Consider the following 22,360-nt stretch of genomic DNA (forward strand, 5'->3'; position numbering starts at 1 on the left):
TTAAGATTCAGATAATTGTTTATTAAAAGCTAGACAATTTAAATGAGAATAAGACAGAAAAGTATTTCTTTGTGCCCCCCTTTCCCTGTTAATGCCCTACCTGGCCCCCTGGCAAAACTTTGCTAGACCCGCCCCTGCACAATTACCAGCCATCAGCTACTCAGAAAAAGGATCCTGGTGTTATTTGTCTCTCAGAAACAGTTCATAACTTCCCTTCAACTCATTCATGTCACCTAAAAGGTAAACCTGTTTCTCCATCACCTGTTCAGCTCTGATGATTCAATAAGGACATCTCCTGGTTTCAGCTTCATGCTTCCCTCTCACCACATATCCAAACCAATATCTCGAACACCTTCATAACCACCGAAGTCAGTGCAACTGGCCGGTAGTCATTCAGGCATGAGGGCTTGTTGTTCTTGGGCACAGGGATGATGGTGGATCTCTTGAAGCATGTGGGGACCACAGACTTCTGTGGAGTATAAACACAGGGACCCGTGAGTGTGCCAGCTATACCAGGGGAGAAATCTTTGAGTTTAGGTTGGACAACTATACTGAAGTGGAGAAAACTTTCTTACAACATTGTAACAACTTTATTATTTTCATTGTGTGGTTACACAGAATTATTAGAAAGTGACCTAAATGTAGGATGGGCTAACTCTGGCAGGTAGAGCTACAACACCATCAGCAAGCAACTAATGCAGTTTACTGGTGCGGTGAAACACAACTGGGACTGACAATATCTATGCTTACACAGTGTCTCCTTTCCTTTAATTTAAATTTTGTTGCACAACAAATTCAAATCTATATCTGTAGTCATTTTTTTGTTGTTATTAATGTTATGTGGAAAAAAATCCTGTTGGATTGTATGAAGCAATCATCAATACCTTCTTAGTTAATAATCTAAGAAGGTAATCTGTTTTGTTACTTCATGGTCATACTTGGGAATCGAATGACTACTGGAAATGTATAGAGAAAAGGTATGCAGCTAGAAAAAGAGAAAGGAAAATTATGACTGTAAAAATGTATTCATTCAAAGCCTTTAAAGGTGCTGTCTGATTATGTGTTAATCCATGTTTTGAAAACACTTTAAGAGCCTTGAGGGAACTGTTATTGTGATTTGGTGCTATATAAATAAAATGAAATTGAACTGAATTGAAACACAGGACACAAAGGCTAATTATGGAGTTCCACAGGGTTCTTTGCTAGGACCATTTCTATTTACATTATACATGCTTTCCTATCATTCACATATCATAGAAGATTTTAATTGGCATAGCGATGATACCTAACTTTATCTGTCAATGAAGCCAGAAGACACAAATCCATTAATTAAAGTGCAGGAATGTCTTAAAGACATAAAGACCTGGATAACCTCTAATTTGTTGCTTCTAAAATGGTTCTGGTTTCTTCTTGTTATAAAGGAGTTTTTCCTTCACATTGTTTCCAAGTGCTTGCTGAAAGATTCATCCAGTTGTTGGGGTTTTCTCTCAATTATTGTAGGGTCTTTACTTTCCATTATAAAGTGCTCTGAGGCAACTGTGATTTGGAGCTATATCGATAAAAATGAACTGAATAAACAGCTGTGATACTTTTTAGTACAAAGATGTATGGACTGTGGATCTGCCTTTAGCTCTTCCTTACTTATCTTGATCTCTGCTGTGTTGTCCATTTTCACAGAACACTAAGCTATGAGATTGCTGTCTCCACACTATGATAACATTTTGCTAATTTTAACATTTTTTTATGCAGGATGAAAATATTTATTTGTAACACTTGAGTGAAAAAGCTGCCTCATCATGAAACAGACGTAATTGTTGGTTTAACAGTGTTGGAACATACACTTAAAAAATGGCTCTTAATCTTTACAAACATGAAGCAATATATCTGAGTAAAAAGCAGCAGAAATATATAAAATCAAAGGTTTGTTTATTCAAATAAAGTGATCTTTAAGGTAAATGTACTTTCTATGAACTAAATATATATATCAGTCAACTGCATTTCATTTGCCCAGATACCATTAAAGGTAACATTTTAAAGTACAATTTAAAATGTAATTTTAAAACACACATTTCCTTTAGTGTAACTTTAATGATGTTAATTTTATTTTTTTTAATGAAATGAGTAAGCAAGCTCTTCATTTTTTGTTATATATTGAAAAGTTTTGTTTTTCTTAAAATTAATAAAGGTATTTTGGTTTTTTCTTTGAGGTCATGGAAAACACTTCTTGTTGACACATGGTTCTGACTACACAATTATACTAATTTCTATGGATGTGTCTATATGCTACATAATGATGTCATCTGGTTTCTAGCTCTTGCATCTATGCCATAAAAAAGCTAGAACCAAAAATATGTGTCAAAATAATAACTGTACTGTAATAAGATTTGCGTGTGTAAAACAAACAGACTCTGGGACATGCGTTAGAGATATAGCACTGTTAGGTTGTGTGAGATAACGAATGATATGTTAATATATATATGTGAATATTGTACAATGTTCATGTGCATATCTCTCATGTGCAGCAAGAAGTCTTCATCTAGTGTTTTAAGGTTAATCTTTACATATTTTACATATTTTGCTTGTTTCCTGTTGAAATATGAAAATGCTTTGTCATTGCACGTGACTATTTCCCAGCAGGTCACATTAAAAATTAAAGTTAATGATGAGTTTTCTACGAATCACGAGGAGAAAAAAATGCAACTTCATCCTGTGTGTCACGGTTGTTACACCTGTGCTTAGTGATTGGTGGAAACATACGTCACATCTGTCGCGAGCTCCTCCGTGGAGTATAAATACAGGGACCCGCGAGTATGCCGCTTCATACCAGGGTAGTTCTTGCTTCAACAGTGTTTGAACGGAACTTCTTGTCTTCGTCCCGCTTTACATTTCAGCTACGCTGCACTTCGGAAGCAAAAATCCTTTTCTACTTGAACACTACAGATAAAGTCGACGTAAAGCTTTATTTTTGTACCGTTTTTTGTTAATAAACAGCTCAAGAAACGCCAGCCGAAATGGAGTCCCAAGTGCGTCAGAACTACCACCGCGACTGCGAGGCCGCCATCAACCAGATGGTGAACATGGAGCTGTTTGCCTCTTACACCTACACTTCTATGGTGAGAACACTTCATGTGATACTGATGTATATAATAACCTTAATCTCAAGCTATGTTACCTTAATGCTAGACAAAGAGACCAGGGGAATGGAGTCGTTAAATGTAAAGTTGGTTATGTTGTCGCTAAATCCAGTAATGCATGATTTCAGTAGCAGCTCGTTTGTTGGTTGTTTATCACAGATGGGCAGGTTGCCAGATACTGAGTGTATTTTCACCCCAAACACATCACTGAAAAAAAAAAAATGCTGCGTCATGCTTAGTTTGGCTTTTCTTTAGTCTCTAATTCAGATGTTATCTCGGTCTAAACTGGCTAAACTATTGGTGATGAATCATGTCTGTCTCCATAACTGTTTGTCACGATGCTTTATTTGCAGAATAATTGTTGCTGTGTGCTAATAACCTGTGTCTGATTTCTCAGGCCTTCTACTTTGACCGTGATGATGTGGCCCTGCCAGGCTTCTCCCACTTCTTCAAGGAGAACAGCCATGAGGAGAGGGAGCACGCTGACAAGCTGCTGTCCTTCCAGAACAAGAGAGGAGGTCGCATCTTACTCCAGGACATCAAGGTGTGTACAAACTGATCTAGTCCTGCTGTGACATAGCTGACTGTCTCCAACACAGAAACTGGGATTAATGAGCAGTGTTATGACACTTGTTCTCTTCACGTTGTTGCATAGTGTAATGTGTACAAAGCTTAAAACAAGAGTTCAGTTTTTAACAGAATTGTGTTTCTTGTGCAGAAACCAGAGCGTGACGAGTGGGGCAGCGGGCTGGAGGCCATGCAGTGTGCTCTGCAGCTGGAGAAGAATGTCAACCAGGCTCTGCTGGACCTGCACAAGCTGGCTTCTCAGCATAATGACCCTCATGTAAGTGGGAGGAGGAGGGAAGAGTTTGGGGTTAAACACTGAACTAGTTCATGCTGTGCATGTTTGACAAATCACCAAATGTTTACTGTATTTTGTGTTTGTTTTCCTAGCTGTGTGACTTCCTGGAGAGCCACTACCTGGATGAGCAGGTGAAGTCCATCAAGAAGCTGGGTGACCACATCACTAACCTCACCCGCATGGATGCCCACAACAACAAGATGGCAGAGTACCTGTTTGACAAGCACACTCTGGGTGACAAGAGCTAAATGCCGAGACCTAGAAGTGAGCCTGGAGTCAACATGTTAACAACACAGGCTTTGAAGTAAACTCACTTCTGCTCCAGCTGTTTCACTGAGAATGATTTCTGTCCTGATTTCCTGACTTTAAAGCTGGCATCAGTTCTTGTATGTTGTGGTGTTTTTGTGTGAAATGTCACATGGAGAGATGGATGTTATCAGGGTATGGCTCTGCTTCTAAGCTGTCTGACATTTGGAGATGTTTCTGATCTGTTAATCTGAATAAACATTTTGAGCTGGATCTTTGGTCTGTCTGCATCTGTGACCCACTCATCATGATTCATTTTACTGATAGTTTAGACCAACTGCTCTGTCAGATTGACGAAGTTCCCCTCAGGTCTTCAATTCTACATGATAACACAACTTACAAAGTATGCCTATTCAACAGCCAATCAACGCATTCAAGTATACAGTTTCAGTTCAAATGGCTTCAGAATGAATGTGGTGTCAGATGGGCTGGTCCAAGTATTTCAGAAACTGCTGATATAGGATTTCTCTACCCTGCCAGAAAGTGTTTAGAGAAAATATCCTGTGAGCAGGAGGTCGTTGAATAAAAATGCCTTTTTCATGCCAGAAGTCAGAGAATACCCAAATTGCTTCAGGTTCTTTATTCCCTCGCGGGAAATTACAATTTCATCGTAGCTTCAACACTGACAAGAACCACGCATGCAAAATGATATTAATTCATAATAAAGTTAAATATATAGAAACGGCCAATAAATAACATGGAAATATGCTAACAAGTGGACACGTGGCCCACTACCTTGCTAAAATGGTTTCATTTGATTTAAATCTGTATGTTTGGGTTGTGCATAGGGCTTTTTGACGTACCATGGCCATCTACTGTAAAAGCTCTGTACTGCACATTGAAATCAATTCCTGAATGAATGAAATTAAATGTTCATTTATCTAAACAAAGTTAAAAAGGTATTAAAAGTGTTTTAGATTACAGCCTGCCTAAACTGTATTTACCCTTATTTTGAAATTACAAAACAATGTGAACATTTTTCAAGATGTTACATCTACACACAAACTACATTTAAATATGTCTGAATTGCTCTGTCCATTTTTTAATGTACGAGACTGCTGAAAATAAGGCAACTGTAGCTACTTGATGGGTAACGAAGGACAGTTCTAGGCCCCCTCCTCTTTTCTTTATATCTGCTCCCTCTTGGTTCTATACTGAGAAAGCACAGCATTGCATTTCACTTTTATGCTGATGCCTGTCAGAAAACAGACACTTATTCCATACAGCCATTACTTCAGTGTCTTGATGACATTAAAGTTTGGATATCTCTTAACTTTTTAAAATTTAAAGACAAGAAAACTGAGGTGATGGTTTTTGGTTTTTGACCCCCAACGTGTATTTAGATACTTTGGCCCAGTTTAATAAGCCAACTGTCACAAACCTGGGGCTCGAAGTGGACTCTGAACTAAAGCTTGACAGTCGGATTAAGGCAGTCGTAAAATCAAGCTTCTTTCAGCTCAGGCAGCTGGCTAAAATAAAGCCAATGCTGTCACAGAAGCACTTTGAGACAGTTATCCACGCCTTTGTTAGCACTCGGCTGGATTACTGTAATGCACTTTATATAGGGATCAGTGATTCATACATTACTCATTTACAGAGGGTGCGAAATGCTGCAGCTTGTCTTTTAACTGGCACTCCAAACTTTGAGTACATTTCCCCTATTTTAGCTTCACTTCACTAGCTGCCCATTCATTTTAGGATTCATTTTAAAATTCTTTTATTTGCTTTTCAAGCCCTGGCCTAGCCCCATCTTATCTCTCTGAGCTGCTACAGCCTTATACACCCACCTGCTCTCTCAAGTCAGCTGATCAGCTGCTCCTAAATGTACGCAGGACTGAGCGTAAACCTCGAGGAGATCGTGCTTTTGCTGTAGCAGCTCCAAAACTGTGGAACGATCTGCCTTTAGAGATATCAACAGGCCACTTCCCTACCTGTTTCTAAATCACTCCTGAAAACCCATCTATTCACCCGGCCTTTAACTCCTTGTGAGATATTGGTTTTTAGTTTTATTTTAGTTGTTTTAGTTGATTCTATGCTGTTGTAACTTTTTACGTATCATGTGTTTTATTTTTACTGTTTTGTTGTATTCTATTGTTCGTAACTTATTTACTGTACAGCACTTTGGTCCTGTGCTGGGTATTTTAAAGTGCTTTATAAATAAAGAAGGATTGGATTGGACATCTTATAGTTTTTAGTTCAGTGTTGACTGTAAACTGACTCTGGATCTGTCTTTAGCTCGTCCATTCTTATCTTGACCTCTGTGGTGTCCTCCATTTTCACAGAATACTAAGCTATGAGATTGTTGTCCATACTGTGATAATGTTTTACTAACGTTAACAGATCCTCATGCAGGATGACAACAAAAGCTGTCTCATATGGAAACAGATGTTTCTGTTGGCAGTGTTGGAACATACAGTGAAAACAAACAGAAACAGAAAAACCCATAATAAACACAAGGCAATAATTTTGAGTACATTAATGGTTTATTTATAATTAATCACTGAGGAAAATGTGCTGGGTATGAACTGAAAGTATACCAGTAAATTTCATTTGACCTGATGGAACATTTTACAAATTTACCTATGAATAAAATTACATTGAAAATTGACATGCAATTAAGTTTTCTTTTAGTGTACTTATATATCTTTTCCAAACATGGAAGCACTTGTACTTTATTTTTTATTTAATTTATAGTACTTTATACTTCTACTTAACTACGTTATAGTAGTGTATTTATTTAACTGTTTTATGTCTTTTCAGCTTGCAATTTTCTTACCCCTGCTGTCTAATGAAAACCATTTTTTTCCAATTGTCATGATTTAAAATTACTTGATTTGTGTTTTTCCTTATAGAATGAACATTTCCCTTTTCTTAAAACATATAAAGACTTTTTAAAGTTTTTTTCTGAGCTCATGGAAAACACCTCTTATAGATATCTGATCCTGACTGGACAGTAGTGCTACAAACAGGATGAATATGATGACTATGACGCATCGCTGTTGATCAAACTGCTCATTATTACATCAAATAGATAAAAACACTTTTAAAAGAAGATCCACTTAAGACATAAAATGCAACATACACATAATGCAGCAGTATTAATATCTCAGAAACATCACATCATACTTATAGCTCTGACACTTTCAGTACATTCTGTGATATTTTTAGTACAACTGATTTCTATGGAAAAACAAGTGCTGCTTCCTTGATTGAGGAACGTGTTACATAATGATGTTATCTGCTTTCAAACTCTTGCAGCTATGCTAAAAAAAATTGTCGGAATACCTTTGGTGTGTTTGAGAACGAACCTGTTCTGAGACATATTTTGTAGATGAGCATTGTTGGTCTCCAAGACTCCCACTGTGTGTGAAATGACATGTTAAGCCAAAAGGCTTCCATATTAATGTGCATAAAGATAATAATTAGTCTAAGATGAGTATGACGTCTTGAGTGAGGTGGTGATTGGCTGGTACAGAAACAAGAGGAAAAAAGAACTCAAATCAGAAGTTCTTGAGTTCCTGGTACAGATCAAGTTAAGTAAGTAAATTCAGGGGTAGGGCAGCACGGTGTCATGGTGGTTGGCTCACAGCAAGAAGGTCATGAGTTCAATTCCACCATCAGGCCAGGGTCTTTCTGTGTTGAGTTTGCATGTTCTTCCCGTGTTTGCATGGGTTCTGTCTGGGTACTTCGGGCTTCCTCCTACAGTCCAAAGACATGTAGTTAGTGGGGATAGGTTCATTGGAAACTCTAAATTGAATGTGAGTGTGAATGGTTGTCTGTGTCTATGTGTTAGCCATGCAACAGACTGGCGACCTGTCCAGGGTGTAGCCTGCCTCTCGCCCTAAGACACCTAGGATAGGCTCTGAAAAAGCCTATCCTAGGCAACCCTGAAAAAGGCTAAGCAGAAGAGAATGGATGAATTAAGTATCTGAGATTGTAGCACACTTGAATAATCTTCAAATGTGTTTTACATACCTCTGCTCCAATGATATTCTTGAAGGGTATATTGAAAAAGCTACTTTTACATAAATAGACTGATATAAAAGTATATAAAAATACATTTCTTTGGGGTTTTTTTCACTCAGCATTAGCAATGCTTCAGCCTGAGAAACTCTACTACTGCACATAATTCCTGTCAGCAGTGCTGTGGTGTTGAGGAATGCAATAAAAAACATTTTGGTTGTAAACACCATTATCAGCAGTTTTTGGATGTCATGTTTTACATCAGCTGAATCAGCTTCGGTTTGTGCAGGTTTTATGTACTAGGCCAGTGTTAACTCAAATAATCTAGCTTTTATACAGCACAGTAAAGTCCTGAATATACCCAAAGTCCTGAGGCACCTGTCCTTTATATTTCGCCACAAAAAAGGGACGTACAAAGATGTACTGGAACATCTGCATACATATATGAAATCCAGTTTTCACATTTTTACCAAGCTTTAAAGTCAATATTTTGGTATGAAAACCTTTATTCTACATATTCTATATACCATAGTCTGAACTCTCGTAGACAGCATTCTTGTCATTTCTTTATGTAGTTTTTAGGAATTGTTCTCCAGGCTTCTTGAAGGACATGCAAAGCTCTTCTTTGTTGGCTTCTTTTTGTTCTGTACTCTTACACTGCTTCAGTAATGTTTAGGTTGAGCTCCGGGGAGGTCAGTCCATGACTAGGAGTGATCAAAATTCTATCAGTTTGGACAAGCTCTTCAAAACGACTGGGTGAGGGACTCAGAGACTTGTAAGAATCCACTATGTCAATGTCAGTTCCCTAGATGTTCACTGGTGTCGGTGTGGTGGGTCTGCACCTCTGGAAATCCACCACCAGCTCCTGGTTTTCCCGTGTTGATCAGGAGATGGTTCCACTGGCACTAGTCCACAAACTCCTGAGTCCACTGTCTGTATTCTGATTCATCCTCACTTGTAATGAGGCCAACTATGGCAGAGTCATCAGAGAACTTTTGCAGATGGCAGTCTAAGTGGTTGATTGTCTGCAGTGTAGAGAGTGAACAGGAACAGTGCCAGCACAGTTCTCTATAGGGCCCCTGTACTGAAGACCAGTCTGTCAGAGACACAGCCTTGCATCCTCACATACTGTGGGCAGCCAGTGACGTAGTCCAATATCCATTGGGACACGTGGTGGTCCAACCCTGACTGCTTGTCCCTCACAAGTCCATGCTGGATGGGGTTAAAAGCACTGGAGGAGCTAGAGAAAGAACATTAGCCTAACAGTGCTTCCAGGCTTCTCCAGGTGGACGACCTCGATGCAGGAGGTAGCTGATGACATCATCCACCCCAGTGCTAGACTGATAGGCTATTGTAGTGGATTCAATGAAGACCTAACCGGGGCTGAAGATGCTTCAGTACCAGCCTGTAGGAGGGTCTTCTTCAGATGCGAGGTCAGTGCTACCAGCTCGTAGTTGCTGAGGTCTTTTGGATGTGTGATCTTTGGTAATGGTACCACACAGGTGCTGAGTAAGAGCTGCTGAAACAGGCAGCCTACTAACGTGGCACCAAAAGATAGATGTTGATGGAGGAGAAAAATTATATTTTATGTCTGTTAATCTGTGTTATTTTTGGGACTGCTGGTAGATTCAACTAAAGAAATTGAAATAAATTATGTCCTTTGTTACACACTGCTAGGAACAAAGTGCCTAAAGCTATAATTTAAAATAGGTTCTTTGCTAAGTTCTCTGTAATGTGTAGACACAAGACTGATTCATCACTTGAGATTTGTTCCTTTTTTATGCATGAATGATTCAGAGGAATGAAAATGAGTGAAAAAGCCACCAGTCTCCATATTAAAACTTAAAGCTTAAAAGCCCTTGAAAAGGCTGGGGAAATATTGCTATTTAAACATTAGAGGAAGGTCTGGCATATTGGAAGCAATATAAATGAGCTTTGGCTTAAACGTTTTGAACAGTATTAAACAAATAAATTCATATCGTACCATGTGCGTGTGTCTATCGGCTCTCATGTCGATCAGGAAGTCTATTTTGAAAGCTCTCTAAGTATTTTGAGAGCTTTACATATTTTATCTATGTTGCTTGTTACCTGTTGAAATACGGAAAATACTTCATTGCACCTGAATATCTCCCAGCAGGTCAAATTAAACATTAAACTTAATGATGGGATCTATACGAATCAGGAGGAGAAAAAATGCAACTTCATGCTGCGTGTCAAAGTTGGTACAGACACCTCGGCTCAGTGATTGGTGGAAACATACGTCATGTCTGTCGCGAGCTCCTCCGTGAAGTATAAATTCAGGGACCCGCGACTGTGCTGTTTCATACCAGGGGAGCGATCTTTGAGGAGTTCTTGCTTCAACAGTGTTTGAACGGAACTTCTTGTCTTCGTCCCGCTTTACATTTCAGCTACGCTGCACTTCGGAAGCAAAAATCCTTTTCTACTTGAACACTACAGATAAAGTCGACGTAAAGCTTTATTTTTGCACCGTTTTTTGTTAATAAAAAGCACAAGAAACGCCAGCCGAAATGGAGTCCCAAGTGCGTCAGAACTACCACCGCGACTGCGAGGCCGCCATCAACCAGATGGTGAACATGGAGCTGTTTGCTTCTTACACCTACACTTCTATGGTGAGAACACTTCGTGTGATACTGATGTATATAATAACCTTAATCTCAAGCTATGTTACCTTAATGCTAGACAAAAGAGACCAGGGGAATGGAGTCGTTAAATGTAAAGTTGGGTATGTTGTTGCTAAATTCAGTAATGCATGATTTCAGTAGCGACTTCTTAGTTGGTTGTTTATCACAGATGGGCAGGTTGCCAGATACTGAGTGTATTTTCACCCCAAACACATCACTGAAAAACACAAATGCTGCGTCATGCTTAGTTTGGCTTTTCTTTAGTCTCTAATTCAGCAGTTATCTCGGTCTAAACTGGCTAAACTATTGGTGATGAATCATGTTTGTTTGTCACGATGCTTTATTTGTAGAATAATTGTTGCTGTGTGCTAATAACCTGTGTCTGATTTCTCAGGCCTTCTACTTTGACCGTGATGATGTGGCCCTGCCAGGCTTCTCCCACTTCTTCAAGGAGAACAGCCATGAGGAGAGGGAGCACGCTGACAAGCTGCTGTCCTTCCAGAACAAGAGAGGAGGTCGCATCTTACTCCAGGACATCAAGGTGTGTACAAACTGATCTAGTCCTGCTGTGACATAGCTGACTGTCTCCAACACAGAAACTGGGATTAATGAGCAGTGTTATGACACTTGTTCTCTTCACGTTGTTGCATAGTGTAATGTGTACAAAGCTTAAAACAAGTTCTGTGTGTGTTGTGCAGAAACCAGAGCGTGACGAGTGGGGCGGCGGGCTGGAGGCCATGCAGTGTGCTCTGCAGCTGGAGAAGAATGTCAACCAGGCTCTGCTGGACCTGCACAAGCTGGCTTCTCAGCATAATGACCCTCATGTAAGTGGGAGGAGGAGGGAAGAGTTTGGGGTTAAACACTGAACTAGTTCATGCTGTGTATGTTTGACAAATCACCAAATGTTAACTGTAATTTGTGTTTGTTTTCCCAGCTGTGTGACTTCCTGGAGAGCCACTACCTGGATGAGCAGGTGAAGTCCATCAAGAAGCTGGGTGACCACATCACTAACCTCACCCGCATGGACGCCCACAACAACAAGATGGCAGAGTACCTGTTTGACAAGCACACTCTGGGTGACAAGAGCTAAATGCCGAGACCTAGAAGTGAGCCTGGAGTCAACATGTTAACAACACAGGCTTTGAAGTAAACTCACTTCTGCTCCAGCTGTTTCACTGAGAATGATTTCTGTCCTGATTTCCTGACTTTAAAGCTGGCATCAGTTCTTGTATGTTGTGGTGTTTTTGTGTGAAATGTCACATGGAGAGATGGATGTTATCAGGGTATGGCTCTGCTTCTAAGCTGTCTGACATTTGGAAATGTTTCTGATCTGTTAATCTAAATAAACATTTTGTGCTGGATCTTTGGTCTGTCTGCATCTGTGACTCACTCCGGACTCATTTTACTGATTGGTTGAAGCAGTCAGTCTAAAGACTAAATTACAACTTCATTACTGACTTTGTCAGATTATTTTGTTAAAGATCTCAGGTGTTTCATTTAATATTGCTACACATTAGCACAAATACAAACAAGGCCATATCAGATGTAAATATTACTGGATTTGCAGGACATTGCTATGGCAGCTTCAACAACACTGGGGGGGAAAAAAGGGATTGGCCATCTCTTGGATTTATGTAAGCATCTTGCGTACATTTAACACAATTGCCTCATGCTTTAAGTGTAATTATATAGTGTAGAAACTACATGATATGCAGAGAGGGTAGATTAAATTGTTCATATCATGTTCGAGTGAAGTCAATAATATAGCAGTGTTAAGTCTCGCGACACCGCATGGGATTTCAGTCTTGCGCGCTTTGGCTCGTGGTTTGAGGAGGGCATCCATCTCAGTCAAGTCGAGCAGCCACCTCTACTTTTGTGGTTGTTACATTAAAAAAAAGTCCACCTTGTAATTTGAACACTAATTTCATGTTTCCATCTTGAATGTAATTAAATCATGTATGATCTGTATGAAATTCAACTTAATTTGTTCTTGTTGAGATGACATTATACACTCTAGTAAGAGTGGTTAGTTGCTGGACTCATGAAATTCACAAGATCGCACGAGATTTTAAACTGCAGGAAAATCACTGGAGTTATAAGAGGCAGACAACTACACACACATCATGTGTATGGTATCGCTATTTATTGAGGTTTAACCTGTCAAGGATAAAAATGTACAGAAAATTCTGCATCAAGCCTTGAAATCATAGCTTTCCTAGTTTTGTTAGCGCTGTTGCCTCACAGCAAGAAGGTCCTGGGTTCAAATCCACAATCTGGCTAGTTTGCACTGGTTTCTCTCTGGGTATTCTGGTTTCCTCCCAGGGTTAAAAGTCATGCAGTTGTTAGAGTTAGGTTAATTGGTGATTCTAAATTACCTGCGAATGTGAGTGCAAATGGTTGTTTGTCTCTGTGATAGACTGGTGAGCTGTCCAGGGTGTACCCTGCCTCTTACCCTATCACTTCTGGGTTATGCCCCAGCCCCCCTGCAACCCGGATAAAGATAGGAGGATGGTAGTTGTTCAATAGATCCATTCAATTCTTATGTTAACCAGACTCTAAACTTTGTTGAATATTATGTAATATGAAGACAACATGTAGTATTTAAGTGACCGAGTAGTAATGGGCTAAAATCTATTGAATAGTGTTGAAATAAAATGACAACATTGCAAAGGATTAAAATATCCCAAGAGCTCACCTTACTTCATCTAAACATGTTTCAATTGTGTTTTATCAACACAAAATGCACAGGTTTATTGAATATGAATAAGTTGTGTTGATTGAACTCAGTTGTTTAAGTTTCTGCCAAAGTAAAACAGTTGTGTGCAACCAGTGTCCACTATTGAATTAAGTAAATCCAACATGGCTTTTTTTTCAGTGAAGCACCACACATCCCAAACAGCAAAAGTATATTACTTCACGTTAAGATCTAAATATAACAGCCAATAACTAACATGAATATATGGATCAAGTGGACATGTGATGTTGTACTATGATGGATCTTTGGTGGGTCTTTCTTTTTTGGTACAAATCTTTGTTTGCCTTGTTATGCACATTACTTTTGTAATGCACCATCGCCATCTACTGGAGACGCTCAGTTTCTGTTAACGTCTTTAAAGCAAGTAAAATCAAAAATGAACTAAAGGTGTTTCAGATTACAGCCTACAATTTTTTTTTACCTTGTGCCTTATTCAGTAATCACAGAACAAAACACTAGCCAAGTTTACTTCCAAATATAGAAGAACAACTGAAATGAGTCGAACAGTTTTCTGTCAGTTGTGTTGCTGATACTGATTCATACATCATATCATGCTACACTGCATTTGTATTGTTTTGTCATTTATTTTCAGGAATTAAATAAACTCAAAGAAAGATCTGTAGTCATTTTATTCACTGGTATTAATGTCATCTAGAAATAAAATCACATCAGAAAGAAATCATCTCTCACTCTTCTCTTGAAAATCCAGGTGTTTGCTCAGTTTTATATCCATGTTTTGGAAATTATCCATGATTAAAATTCTGACCAAAATGTCTCAACAGCCACAACTTTGCACACTTGCATAGAAAAAATGCTTTAAAAAAATGTAATGTTTTTTAAAAAAAATCCCAGGTAAATGTTATGATTTCATACTGTTTTACCTGTTGTCTCCCTACCCTGTTGCCTGACCTAGTTTGGGCCAATCTTTAGGTTTCGAACTGTTGGCCTCATATTTGACTCAATGGCTGCAGAATGTCCAGGTCCTGTGGCTGGAACATCATCAACCCTTCACCACAGTGCGTGACACTTGGTACGAGGTGTTTCTGCTGATATGCTGCGGCTGCTTTTCTCCAAACATGCTGCTGTTCATTATGACCAAAAATCTTCTCTTGTCTAATGGACATTGTTCCATGTTTGGTTTTTTTAAGGAAAAAAAAACAAAGTGTGGAGGAATACCAAAATTAAAAATTGATAAACTCAATACAAAAAGGAACAATTACTTTTTTATAGCTAACACAGTATAACATTTTAAATATAAATGTAATATAATCTGTTTCTTAATGTATTTTCATGAAAAAATCGTGTGTGTTTTATTAATATTGTAATCATAATAATCCATAATTATGGATATACATATTAGAGTTTTTAGTGAAATGTAAGCCCTCCAGAAAGGCAGGGAAAAGCCCTGTAACTTACTTTAAAACTAAATATGTTCCCTAAACTGGTGGGCAGAGCTATAGACCCATGATACCTTTACCAAGTTAGCTTGCAGCTAATGACCACCACTTCTTGTGCAGTTAATAAAAGGACAGGTAATTTTTGTTGCGCTGTTGCGCACACAGCATGCTCATTTGTTTCAATTCATCAGTTGCACAAGAAAACTTGCTAATGTGTACATATTAACCTAATACTCCTGTGAGCTATAGACTGTAATATGCGCTGTACACCCTACTTACTGGTTTCTGTTGCATCAGTTTGTGTCTCCCAATAAATTTTTGTGTTTCTCTGACAACTCTGCACCGTCCAGACGCCCAAAAATGCGCATGCTCTTTGTGAGCTGGTTGCAAGCTCGGAACCAGTGTGCTCAGCCGTCAAGGTTGAGCATTGGTTAATGGTCATTATGTGACCGACGCAAGCAAGATCATTTTATTTGAGCAAAATTGTTATTAATAGGCCAATGTTATTGTTGAGGGGCACAGACAGGACTCCACATGCACACATTTTTTTTTTTTTTAAAAAGTGAAAAAAAAAAAAAGCCTTAAGAAAAGGGCACTTGGGGCACCCACCACGAAAGGGGCAGATGCCTCCCACCCCCCTTCTACATGTGCATGGTGTAGGATAGTATTACCAATTCTTTGTGACGTAAGAGACTTTGATGGAATGGGCAATAATTTTTTTAAAAAAGTAAACCAGTTATACTGAAGGATTCAGAAATTAATTGAACCTCCTAGGACCTGGCGTCCACATATATGGACATCACATTTTGGGTTGTCTAGACCAAAATACTAAATTTTGCTCTACAAGGGCCTGATATCCTATTATGAGGACATTATACTGCCATTTTTCTCGGAAACAAAAATCAGGTAAAAAAAAAAAATCACGTAATTCTTTGTTTTTGCATTCATCAGGTCCCAATCAGCCCAAATAGCAAAGAGAAATTAAAAATGCATGTCATGAAAGAGTTCAGGTCTTGGGAGGTTAAGGAAGATTAATTATGGAGTTCCACAGGGTTCTTTGCTAGGACCAATACTTTTTCCATTATACATGCTTCCCTTAGGCAGCGTTATAAAAAGGGATAGCATACATTTTCACTGCTATGCAGATACCCAACTTTATCTATCCGTGAAACCAGATGACACACACTAATTAGTTACATTGCAGGAATGTGTTAAAGACAAAAAGACCTGGGTGATCTAAAAGTTTCTTTGAGTTATTTGTGACCAGGATATTTCCTTCAGTGTGAATATTAAATAACTATGTAGGACTGCTTTCATGTATTTGCCTAATATTTCTAAAATTAGAAACATTCTATACCAGAGTGATGGTGTAAAGCTAGTCTGCTTTGTCCTTTTTCGTGTCGACTTCATTGCTGCAAATAAACTGCTAACTGTGACTCTTCTGTGTCCTTGAAATAAGTCCTGGTCAAACTAGTGGTGTAACAGAGAGTGCTGACAGTGGCTAGAAAAAGAGAGCAGATTTCTCCCATGCTGGCTTCTCTTTATTGGCACACTGTTAAATCCCGAATCTAATTTAACAGTCTTCTCATAAACTGTGTTTTAGCTGCATACTTCTAATAATAAGGCCCATCTTATCTTAAAGACCTCGTAGTACCCCAATAGAGCACTTTGCTCTGAAAATATCATGCATACATATAATATGCATGCACTGCAATGCAGCGTGTGATAATTAAAAGCTACACTTTAGCTATTAGGAGTGGCTCGAGGTTATAGGAGACATTCATTTTAGTTGAATCCTTGAATATGTCCCCTCCTAATTATGTCTCTCCATCAATTTTCCTACCACATGAATTTCACCTTCCTCTGTCTCTTCCTCATTCTCTTATTGGGACTGTGGTAAACACCATTATCAACAGTCAACAGTCATGCGTTACAAAATAAATGAGGTTTGGCTCAAGATTTGTATTGTACATATTTAAAAAAATGATTGAATATCATACCATGTGCATGTACATATCACTCGTGCAAAAAGAAGTCTTCATCTAGCGTTTTGAGATTAATCTTTAAATATTTTGCTTGTTCTTTGTTGAAATACAGAAAATGCTTTGTCATCGCACGTGACTATCTGCCAGCAGGTCACATTAAACATTAAAGTTAATGATGAGTTTTCTAAGAATCAGGAGGAGAAAAGAAAATGCAACTTCATCCTGTGTGTCACGGTTGTTACAGATACCTGTGCTCAGTGATTGGTGGAAACATACGTCACATCTGTCGCGAGCTCCTCCGTGGAGTATAAACACAGGGACCCGCGAGTGTGCCGTTTCATACCAGGGGAGAAATCTTTGAGGAGTTTTTGCTTCAACAGTGTTTGAACGGAACTTCTTGTCTTTGTCCAACTTTACATTTCAGCTACAGATAAAGTCGACGTAAAGCTTTATTTTTGTACCGTTTTTTGTTAATAAAAAGCTCAAGAAACGCCAGCCGAAATGGAGTCCCAAGTGCGTCAGAACTACCACCGCGACTGCGAGGCCGCCATCAACCGGATGGTGAACATGGAGCTGTTTGCCTCTTACACCTACACTTCTATGGTGAGAACACAGAAAAAGTCCATCATCAAAACAGACTCTTTTCTGATGAATCTACTGCAGAGGAATGTTTACTATTTTTAAATGACGGCATTGTTTGCTGTTTAAATTTGAAATGATTTTATAATGAATATTAAAGTTAAATGGCACAGCCAGAACAGGGATTTAATTGTGGCACACTATGATGTATTTTGTTAATGCAGCTTTTTAACAATTGCCAGCTTTTTTTTTAAACTCAGTTTAGACTCAGTTGGGACCTCGGGTGAAAGTTTAAAGGTCACAATGTGAAAATGAATCAAAAAATCTCAAAAGATGTTTTGACAGTTATATATTTTTCTCAGTTCATTGTATGTTTAATGGAAAAAAAGACCTGGAGAGCATATGCTGCTCCATTCATACTTGCAGCAACCCTGCACAGAGCAAGATTCTGTGTAGGTGGGTGTCAAGTTTAAATTGTTTGGCCAGCAATAACTAACAGCAAGAGTAAATGGACATGAGATTCAGGGTCTTAGTCTCTATTTCAGCAGTTATCTCAGTCTAAACCAGCTGAACTGTCCATCATGAATCATGACAGTCTGTCTCCACAACTGTTTGTCACAATGCTTGATTTCCAGAATAATTGTTGCTGTGTACTAATAACCTGTGTCTGATTTCTCAGGCCTTCTACTTTGACCGTGATGATGTGGCCCTGCCAGGCTTCTCCCACTTCTTCAAGGAGAACAGCCATGAGGAGAGGGAGCACGCTGACAAGCTGCTGTCCTTCCAGAACAAGAGAGGAGGTCGCATCTTACTCCAGGACATCAAGGTGTGTACAAACTGATCTAGTCCTACTGTGACATACCTGACTGTGTCTCCAACACAGAAACTGGGATTAATGAACAGTGTTATGACACTTGTTCTCTTAACGTTGTTGCATTAGTGTGTAATGTGTACACAAAGCTTAAAACAAGTGTTCAGTCTTTAACAGAATTGTTTCTTGTGCAGAAACCAGAGCGTAATGAGTGGGGCAGCGGGCTGGAGGCCATGCAGTGTGCTCTGCAGCTGGAGAAGAAAGTCAACCAGGCTCTGCTGGACCTGCACAAGCTGGCTTCTCAGCATGATGACCCTCATGTAAGTGGGAGGAGGAGGGAAGAGTTTGGGGTTAAAGACTGAACTAGTTCATGCTGTGTATGTTTGACAAATCACCAAATGTTAACTGTAATTTGTGTTTGTTTTCCCAGCTGTGTGACTTCCTGGAGAGCCACTACCTGGATGAGCAGGTGAAGTCAATCAAGAAGCTGGGTGACCACATCACTAACCTGACCCGCATGGACGCCCACAACAACAAGATGGCAGAGTACCTGTTTGACAAGCACACTCTGGGTGACAAGAGCTAAATGCCGAGACCTAGAAGTGAGCCTGGAGTCAACATGTTAACAACACAGGCTTTGAAGTAAACTCACTTCTGCTCCAGCTGTTTCACTGAGAATGATTTCTGTCCTGATTTCCTGACTTTAAAGCTGGCATCAGTTCTTGTATGTTGTGGTGTTTTTGTGTGAAATGTCACACAGAGAGATGGATGTTATCAGGGTATGGCTCTGCTTCTAAGCTGTCTGACATTTGGAGATGTTTCTGATCTGTTAATCTGAATAAACATTTTGAGCTGGATCTTTGGTCTGTCTGCATCTGTGACTCATTTTACTGATTAGAGCAAATACTGAATGCTTCTTCATTACTCTGTCAACTATGTCAGATTATGGTGTTAACAAATGTTGTCTCAGAAGGTCTTTGATTTAATATTTCTACACATTACACAAGTACAAACTAATTTAGGTGAGGCCATATCAGATTTTAAATGTTACTGAATAACATTTGAATTTCTCATACAGAAAACATATCCAGTTAGCACCATATCTATGGCCAGAAATGCACCTGTCATCCCAGATGTCATAGATTGGCCAGACTGGTTCAGAATTTATAAATGAAATGAAAACACATTTGCCGCTTCATCACAAACATACATAAAACGCATCTCAAACAGCAAAACAAGTCCTAACAGTTAAAAAAACAAACAAACAAAAAACTATTAATCTAAAATTAACTCAACAACTATATAGAATAGAAAAGAATGAATGAAATTAACTGTACAGTGTGTTAGCAGTTGTGCAGTTGTTATTCTGATTCATACATTGTATCATGCTATACTACATTTTTTTTGTTTTGTTATTAATTTCCTGAATTTAAAATGTGTGTGAGTTTATGTTGGACACCCGTACTGAAGTAGTTGTCAGTGTGTGGTTATACTGAATTATTAGTAACATACAATACTGTGCAAAAGTTTTAGGCAGGTGAGAAAAAATATGTAAACAAAGAATGCTTTCAGAAATATAAATCATTTTTTTTGGCCCCAAATGTATTCAGCAGCACGACAAAGACCCCAAACATGTCCATAAGAACTATCTACAGTGTAAAGAAGAACAAGAAGTACCGGAAGTGGGTGTATGTACATCATAGAGCGTGTCTGGGATAACATGAAGTGACAGAAGGATGTGAGGAAGCCTACATCCACAGAAGTTCTGTCATTAGTTCTCCAAGATGTTTTGAACAACCTACCAGCCGAGTTAATCTGTTTTTTTAGTTTTATGGTCATACTTGATTAATGGAATGACTACTGGCAAAGTATCCAGACAAAAGATATGCACCCGGAAAAAGAAAGGAAAGTTGCCACAGTGAAAAATTATTCATTCAACCCTTTCATGCATAGTGGGCACTACAGTGGACAGCTATTCAAAGGCTGTTTCTTGTATTTGTGTCAGTGTTGATGGTATATTTCCACATAAACCAAATACATTGGACACTGATGTGTCAGTCCATACCCTGCCACCCACTCTAAAGATGATGTTGTCTGCCTAAGTGGAGATGTAAAAAATCTTTGAAAAGTACATGTTTCAAAAAATTTAAAAAAAATTCTCATCTAAAGATGGATAAAAATACTTAATAAAAAAATCCCAATTGAGGTTGTCATAATTCATGCATGAAAGGGTTAAAATATTTAAAGGTGCAGTCTGATTATGTGTTAATCCATGTGTTGGAAAACACTTTAAGAGCCTTGAGGCAACTGTTATTGTGATTTGGTGCTATATAAATAAAACAAAATTGAACTGAATGGAAACACAGGACACACAAAGGTTAACTGTGGAGTTCCACAGGGTTCTTTGCTAGGACCATTTCTATTTACATTATACATGCTTTCCAATCATTCAAATATCATTAGAAAGTATAGCATACATTTGAACACACATTAGTTAAAGTGCAGGAGTATCTTAAAGACATAAAGACCTGGATGACCTCTAATTTCCTGCTTCTAAATTGAGATAAAACTGAGCTTATTAAACTCCAAAATCTTACAAACATGGCGTGAGCTTGGCTTCTAGTAACACTATCATGAACCTTGGATATGTAGGACTGCTTTCCTGCAATTGAGCAATATCTTTAAATTAGAAACGTCCTGTCTCAGAGTGATGCTGAAGAATTCATGCATTTAATACTTCTAGGCTGAACTATTGTAATTCATTATTATCAGGTTGTCCTTCAATTGATCCAAAATGCTGCTGTGAGAGTACTGACGGGGGACTAGAGAGAGCATATTTATCCCTTATTGGCTTCTCTTCATCGGCTCCCTGATAAATCCAGAATTTAATTCAAAATCCTGCTCCTCACATACAAGGCTGTGAATAATCAGGCCCCATCTTATCTCAAAGACCTCATAGTATTATATCACCCCAAAAGAACACTTCACTCTCAGATGTGTGTGATGGAAAATTTCTGTTACTCACATTTAAAGTGTTTAAGTGCTATGCGTATGCTGCGTTGTGTCACCACAATGAAAAACTTCCACTGAACAATTGAAAGCTAGGTGAACTTATTTCAGCCTCAGTAGCTGAAGAAAATTGCAGCTGACCCTGTCTGTGGACTTTGCATCATGACACCTGCTTACTTGTTGATTCTAGGGTATTTAAAAATAAAATCTGAGGCCAGCCCCTCTTCTTTGGAGCTCACAGTCATCAGGTGAATCTGAATCCCCCCTTGGTTATGCCGTGATAAGCTTAAACTGCTGGGGGGCTTCCCATGATAGGATTTCTGAATATTTCTTCTTTACTAACCTTTTGTACTTACTATGTGTTTATATGACTCTGCATTTAACCATTAGTTATTATTAATGTCTGCCACTGTTCCATGGTGTCTTTTATCCTGTCTTCCTCCCATTTCCCCTCAACCTATATGGCTGGTTCTGGATCTGCCTTTAGCTCTTCCTTACTTATCTTGATCTCTGCTGTGTTGTCCATTTTCACAGAACACTAAGCTATGAGATTGCCATCTCCACACTATGATAACATTTTGCTAATTTTAACAATTTTTCATGCAGGATGAAAATATTTAGTTATAACACTTGAGTGAAAAAGCTGCCTCATCATGAAACAGAGGTAATTGTTGGTTTAACAGTGTTGAAACATACACTTAAAAATGGGTCTTAACCTTTATAAACATGAAGCAATATATCTGAGTAAAATTAAATTATGTTAAAAAATTTAGATGCAATTAAATTAGTTAAAGTTGGGATTTAGGGCTGAATTTTTTAAGTTACCTTTATCAGTATCTTTTCCAAAATTTGAGGTACTCTTAATTGCTCTTTTTATTTTATAAAACTTTATATTTCTACTTACTTACTTACTTATT

The 22,360-nt window shown here is 38.5% G+C and overlaps 3 protein-coding genes across 3 annotated transcripts; all 3 read left to right on the forward strand.

The window, feature by feature from the left end:
• The first annotated feature begins 2,810 nt into the window (after positions 1-2,810).
• On the forward strand, positions 2,811-19,291 carry LOC109202006 (ferritin, middle subunit-like). Its single transcript, XM_019358241.2, has 5 exons — positions 2,811-2,940; positions 17,475-17,647; positions 18,303-18,449; positions 18,629-18,754; positions 18,865-19,291. Exons 2-5 carry the CDS (start codon positions 17,546-17,548, stop codon positions 19,018-19,020), a joined length of 531 nt encoding a protein of 176 aa, XP_019213786.1. The 5' UTR covers positions 2,811-2,940; positions 17,475-17,545; the 3' UTR covers positions 19,021-19,291.
• On the forward strand, positions 2,826-4,515 carry LOC109202003 (ferritin, middle subunit-like). The gene is made up of 4 exons (XM_019358238.1): positions 2,826-3,113; positions 3,532-3,678; positions 3,853-3,978; positions 4,089-4,515. Exons 1-4 carry the CDS (start codon positions 3,012-3,014, stop codon positions 4,242-4,244), a joined length of 531 nt encoding a protein of 176 aa, XP_019213783.1. The 5' UTR covers positions 2,826-3,011; the 3' UTR covers positions 4,245-4,515.
• On the forward strand, positions 10,574-12,268 carry LOC109202005 (ferritin, middle subunit-like). Its single transcript, XM_019358240.2, has 4 exons — positions 10,574-10,895; positions 11,302-11,448; positions 11,606-11,731; positions 11,842-12,268. Exons 1-4 carry the CDS (start codon positions 10,794-10,796, stop codon positions 11,995-11,997), a joined length of 531 nt encoding a protein of 176 aa, XP_019213785.1. The 5' UTR covers positions 10,574-10,793; the 3' UTR covers positions 11,998-12,268.
• Positions 19,292-22,360: the final 3,069 nt, after the last annotated feature.

The sequence above is a fragment of the Oreochromis niloticus genome, linkage group LG4 (genome assembly GCF_001858045.2).
Source record: "Oreochromis niloticus isolate F11D_XX linkage group LG4, O_niloticus_UMD_NMBU, whole genome shotgun sequence".
Taxonomy (NCBI): Eukaryota; Metazoa; Chordata; class Actinopteri; order Cichliformes; family Cichlidae; genus Oreochromis; species Oreochromis niloticus.

What these genes read in the sequence shown, in the direction of transcription:
- LOC109202003 (XM_019358238.1), top strand. Translation starts at nt 3,012, where the DNA reads ATGGAGTCCCAAGTGCGTCAGAACTACCACCGCGACTGCGAGGCCGCC. An exon ending in CTTACACCTACACTTCTATG is followed by an intron (nt 3,114 to 3,531) that starts GTGAGAACACTT and finishes CTGATTTCTCAG; the next exon opens with GCCTTCTACTTTGACCGTGA. An exon ending in TCTTACTCCAGGACATCAAG is followed by an intron (nt 3,679 to 3,852) that starts GTGTGTACAAAC and finishes TTTCTTGTGCAG; the next exon opens with AAACCAGAGCGTGACGAGTG.
- LOC109202005 (XM_019358240.2), top strand. Translation starts at nt 10,794, where the DNA reads ATGGAGTCCCAAGTGCGTCAGAACTACCACCGCGACTGCGAGGCCGCC. An exon ending in CTTACACCTACACTTCTATG is followed by an intron (nt 10,896 to 11,301) that starts GTGAGAACACTT and finishes CTGATTTCTCAG; the next exon opens with GCCTTCTACTTTGACCGTGA. An exon ending in CTCAGCATAATGACCCTCAT is followed by an intron (nt 11,732 to 11,841) that starts GTAAGTGGGAGG and finishes TTGTTTTCCCAG; the next exon opens with CTGTGTGACTTCCTGGAGAG.
- LOC109202006 (XM_019358241.2), top strand. Translation starts at nt 17,546, where the DNA reads ATGGAGTCCCAAGTGCGTCAGAACTACCACCGCGACTGCGAGGCCGCC. An exon ending in CTTACACCTACACTTCTATG is followed by an intron (nt 17,648 to 18,302) that starts GTGAGAACACAG and finishes CTGATTTCTCAG; the next exon opens with GCCTTCTACTTTGACCGTGA. An exon ending in CTCAGCATGATGACCCTCAT is followed by an intron (nt 18,755 to 18,864) that starts GTAAGTGGGAGG and finishes TTGTTTTCCCAG; the next exon opens with CTGTGTGACTTCCTGGAGAG.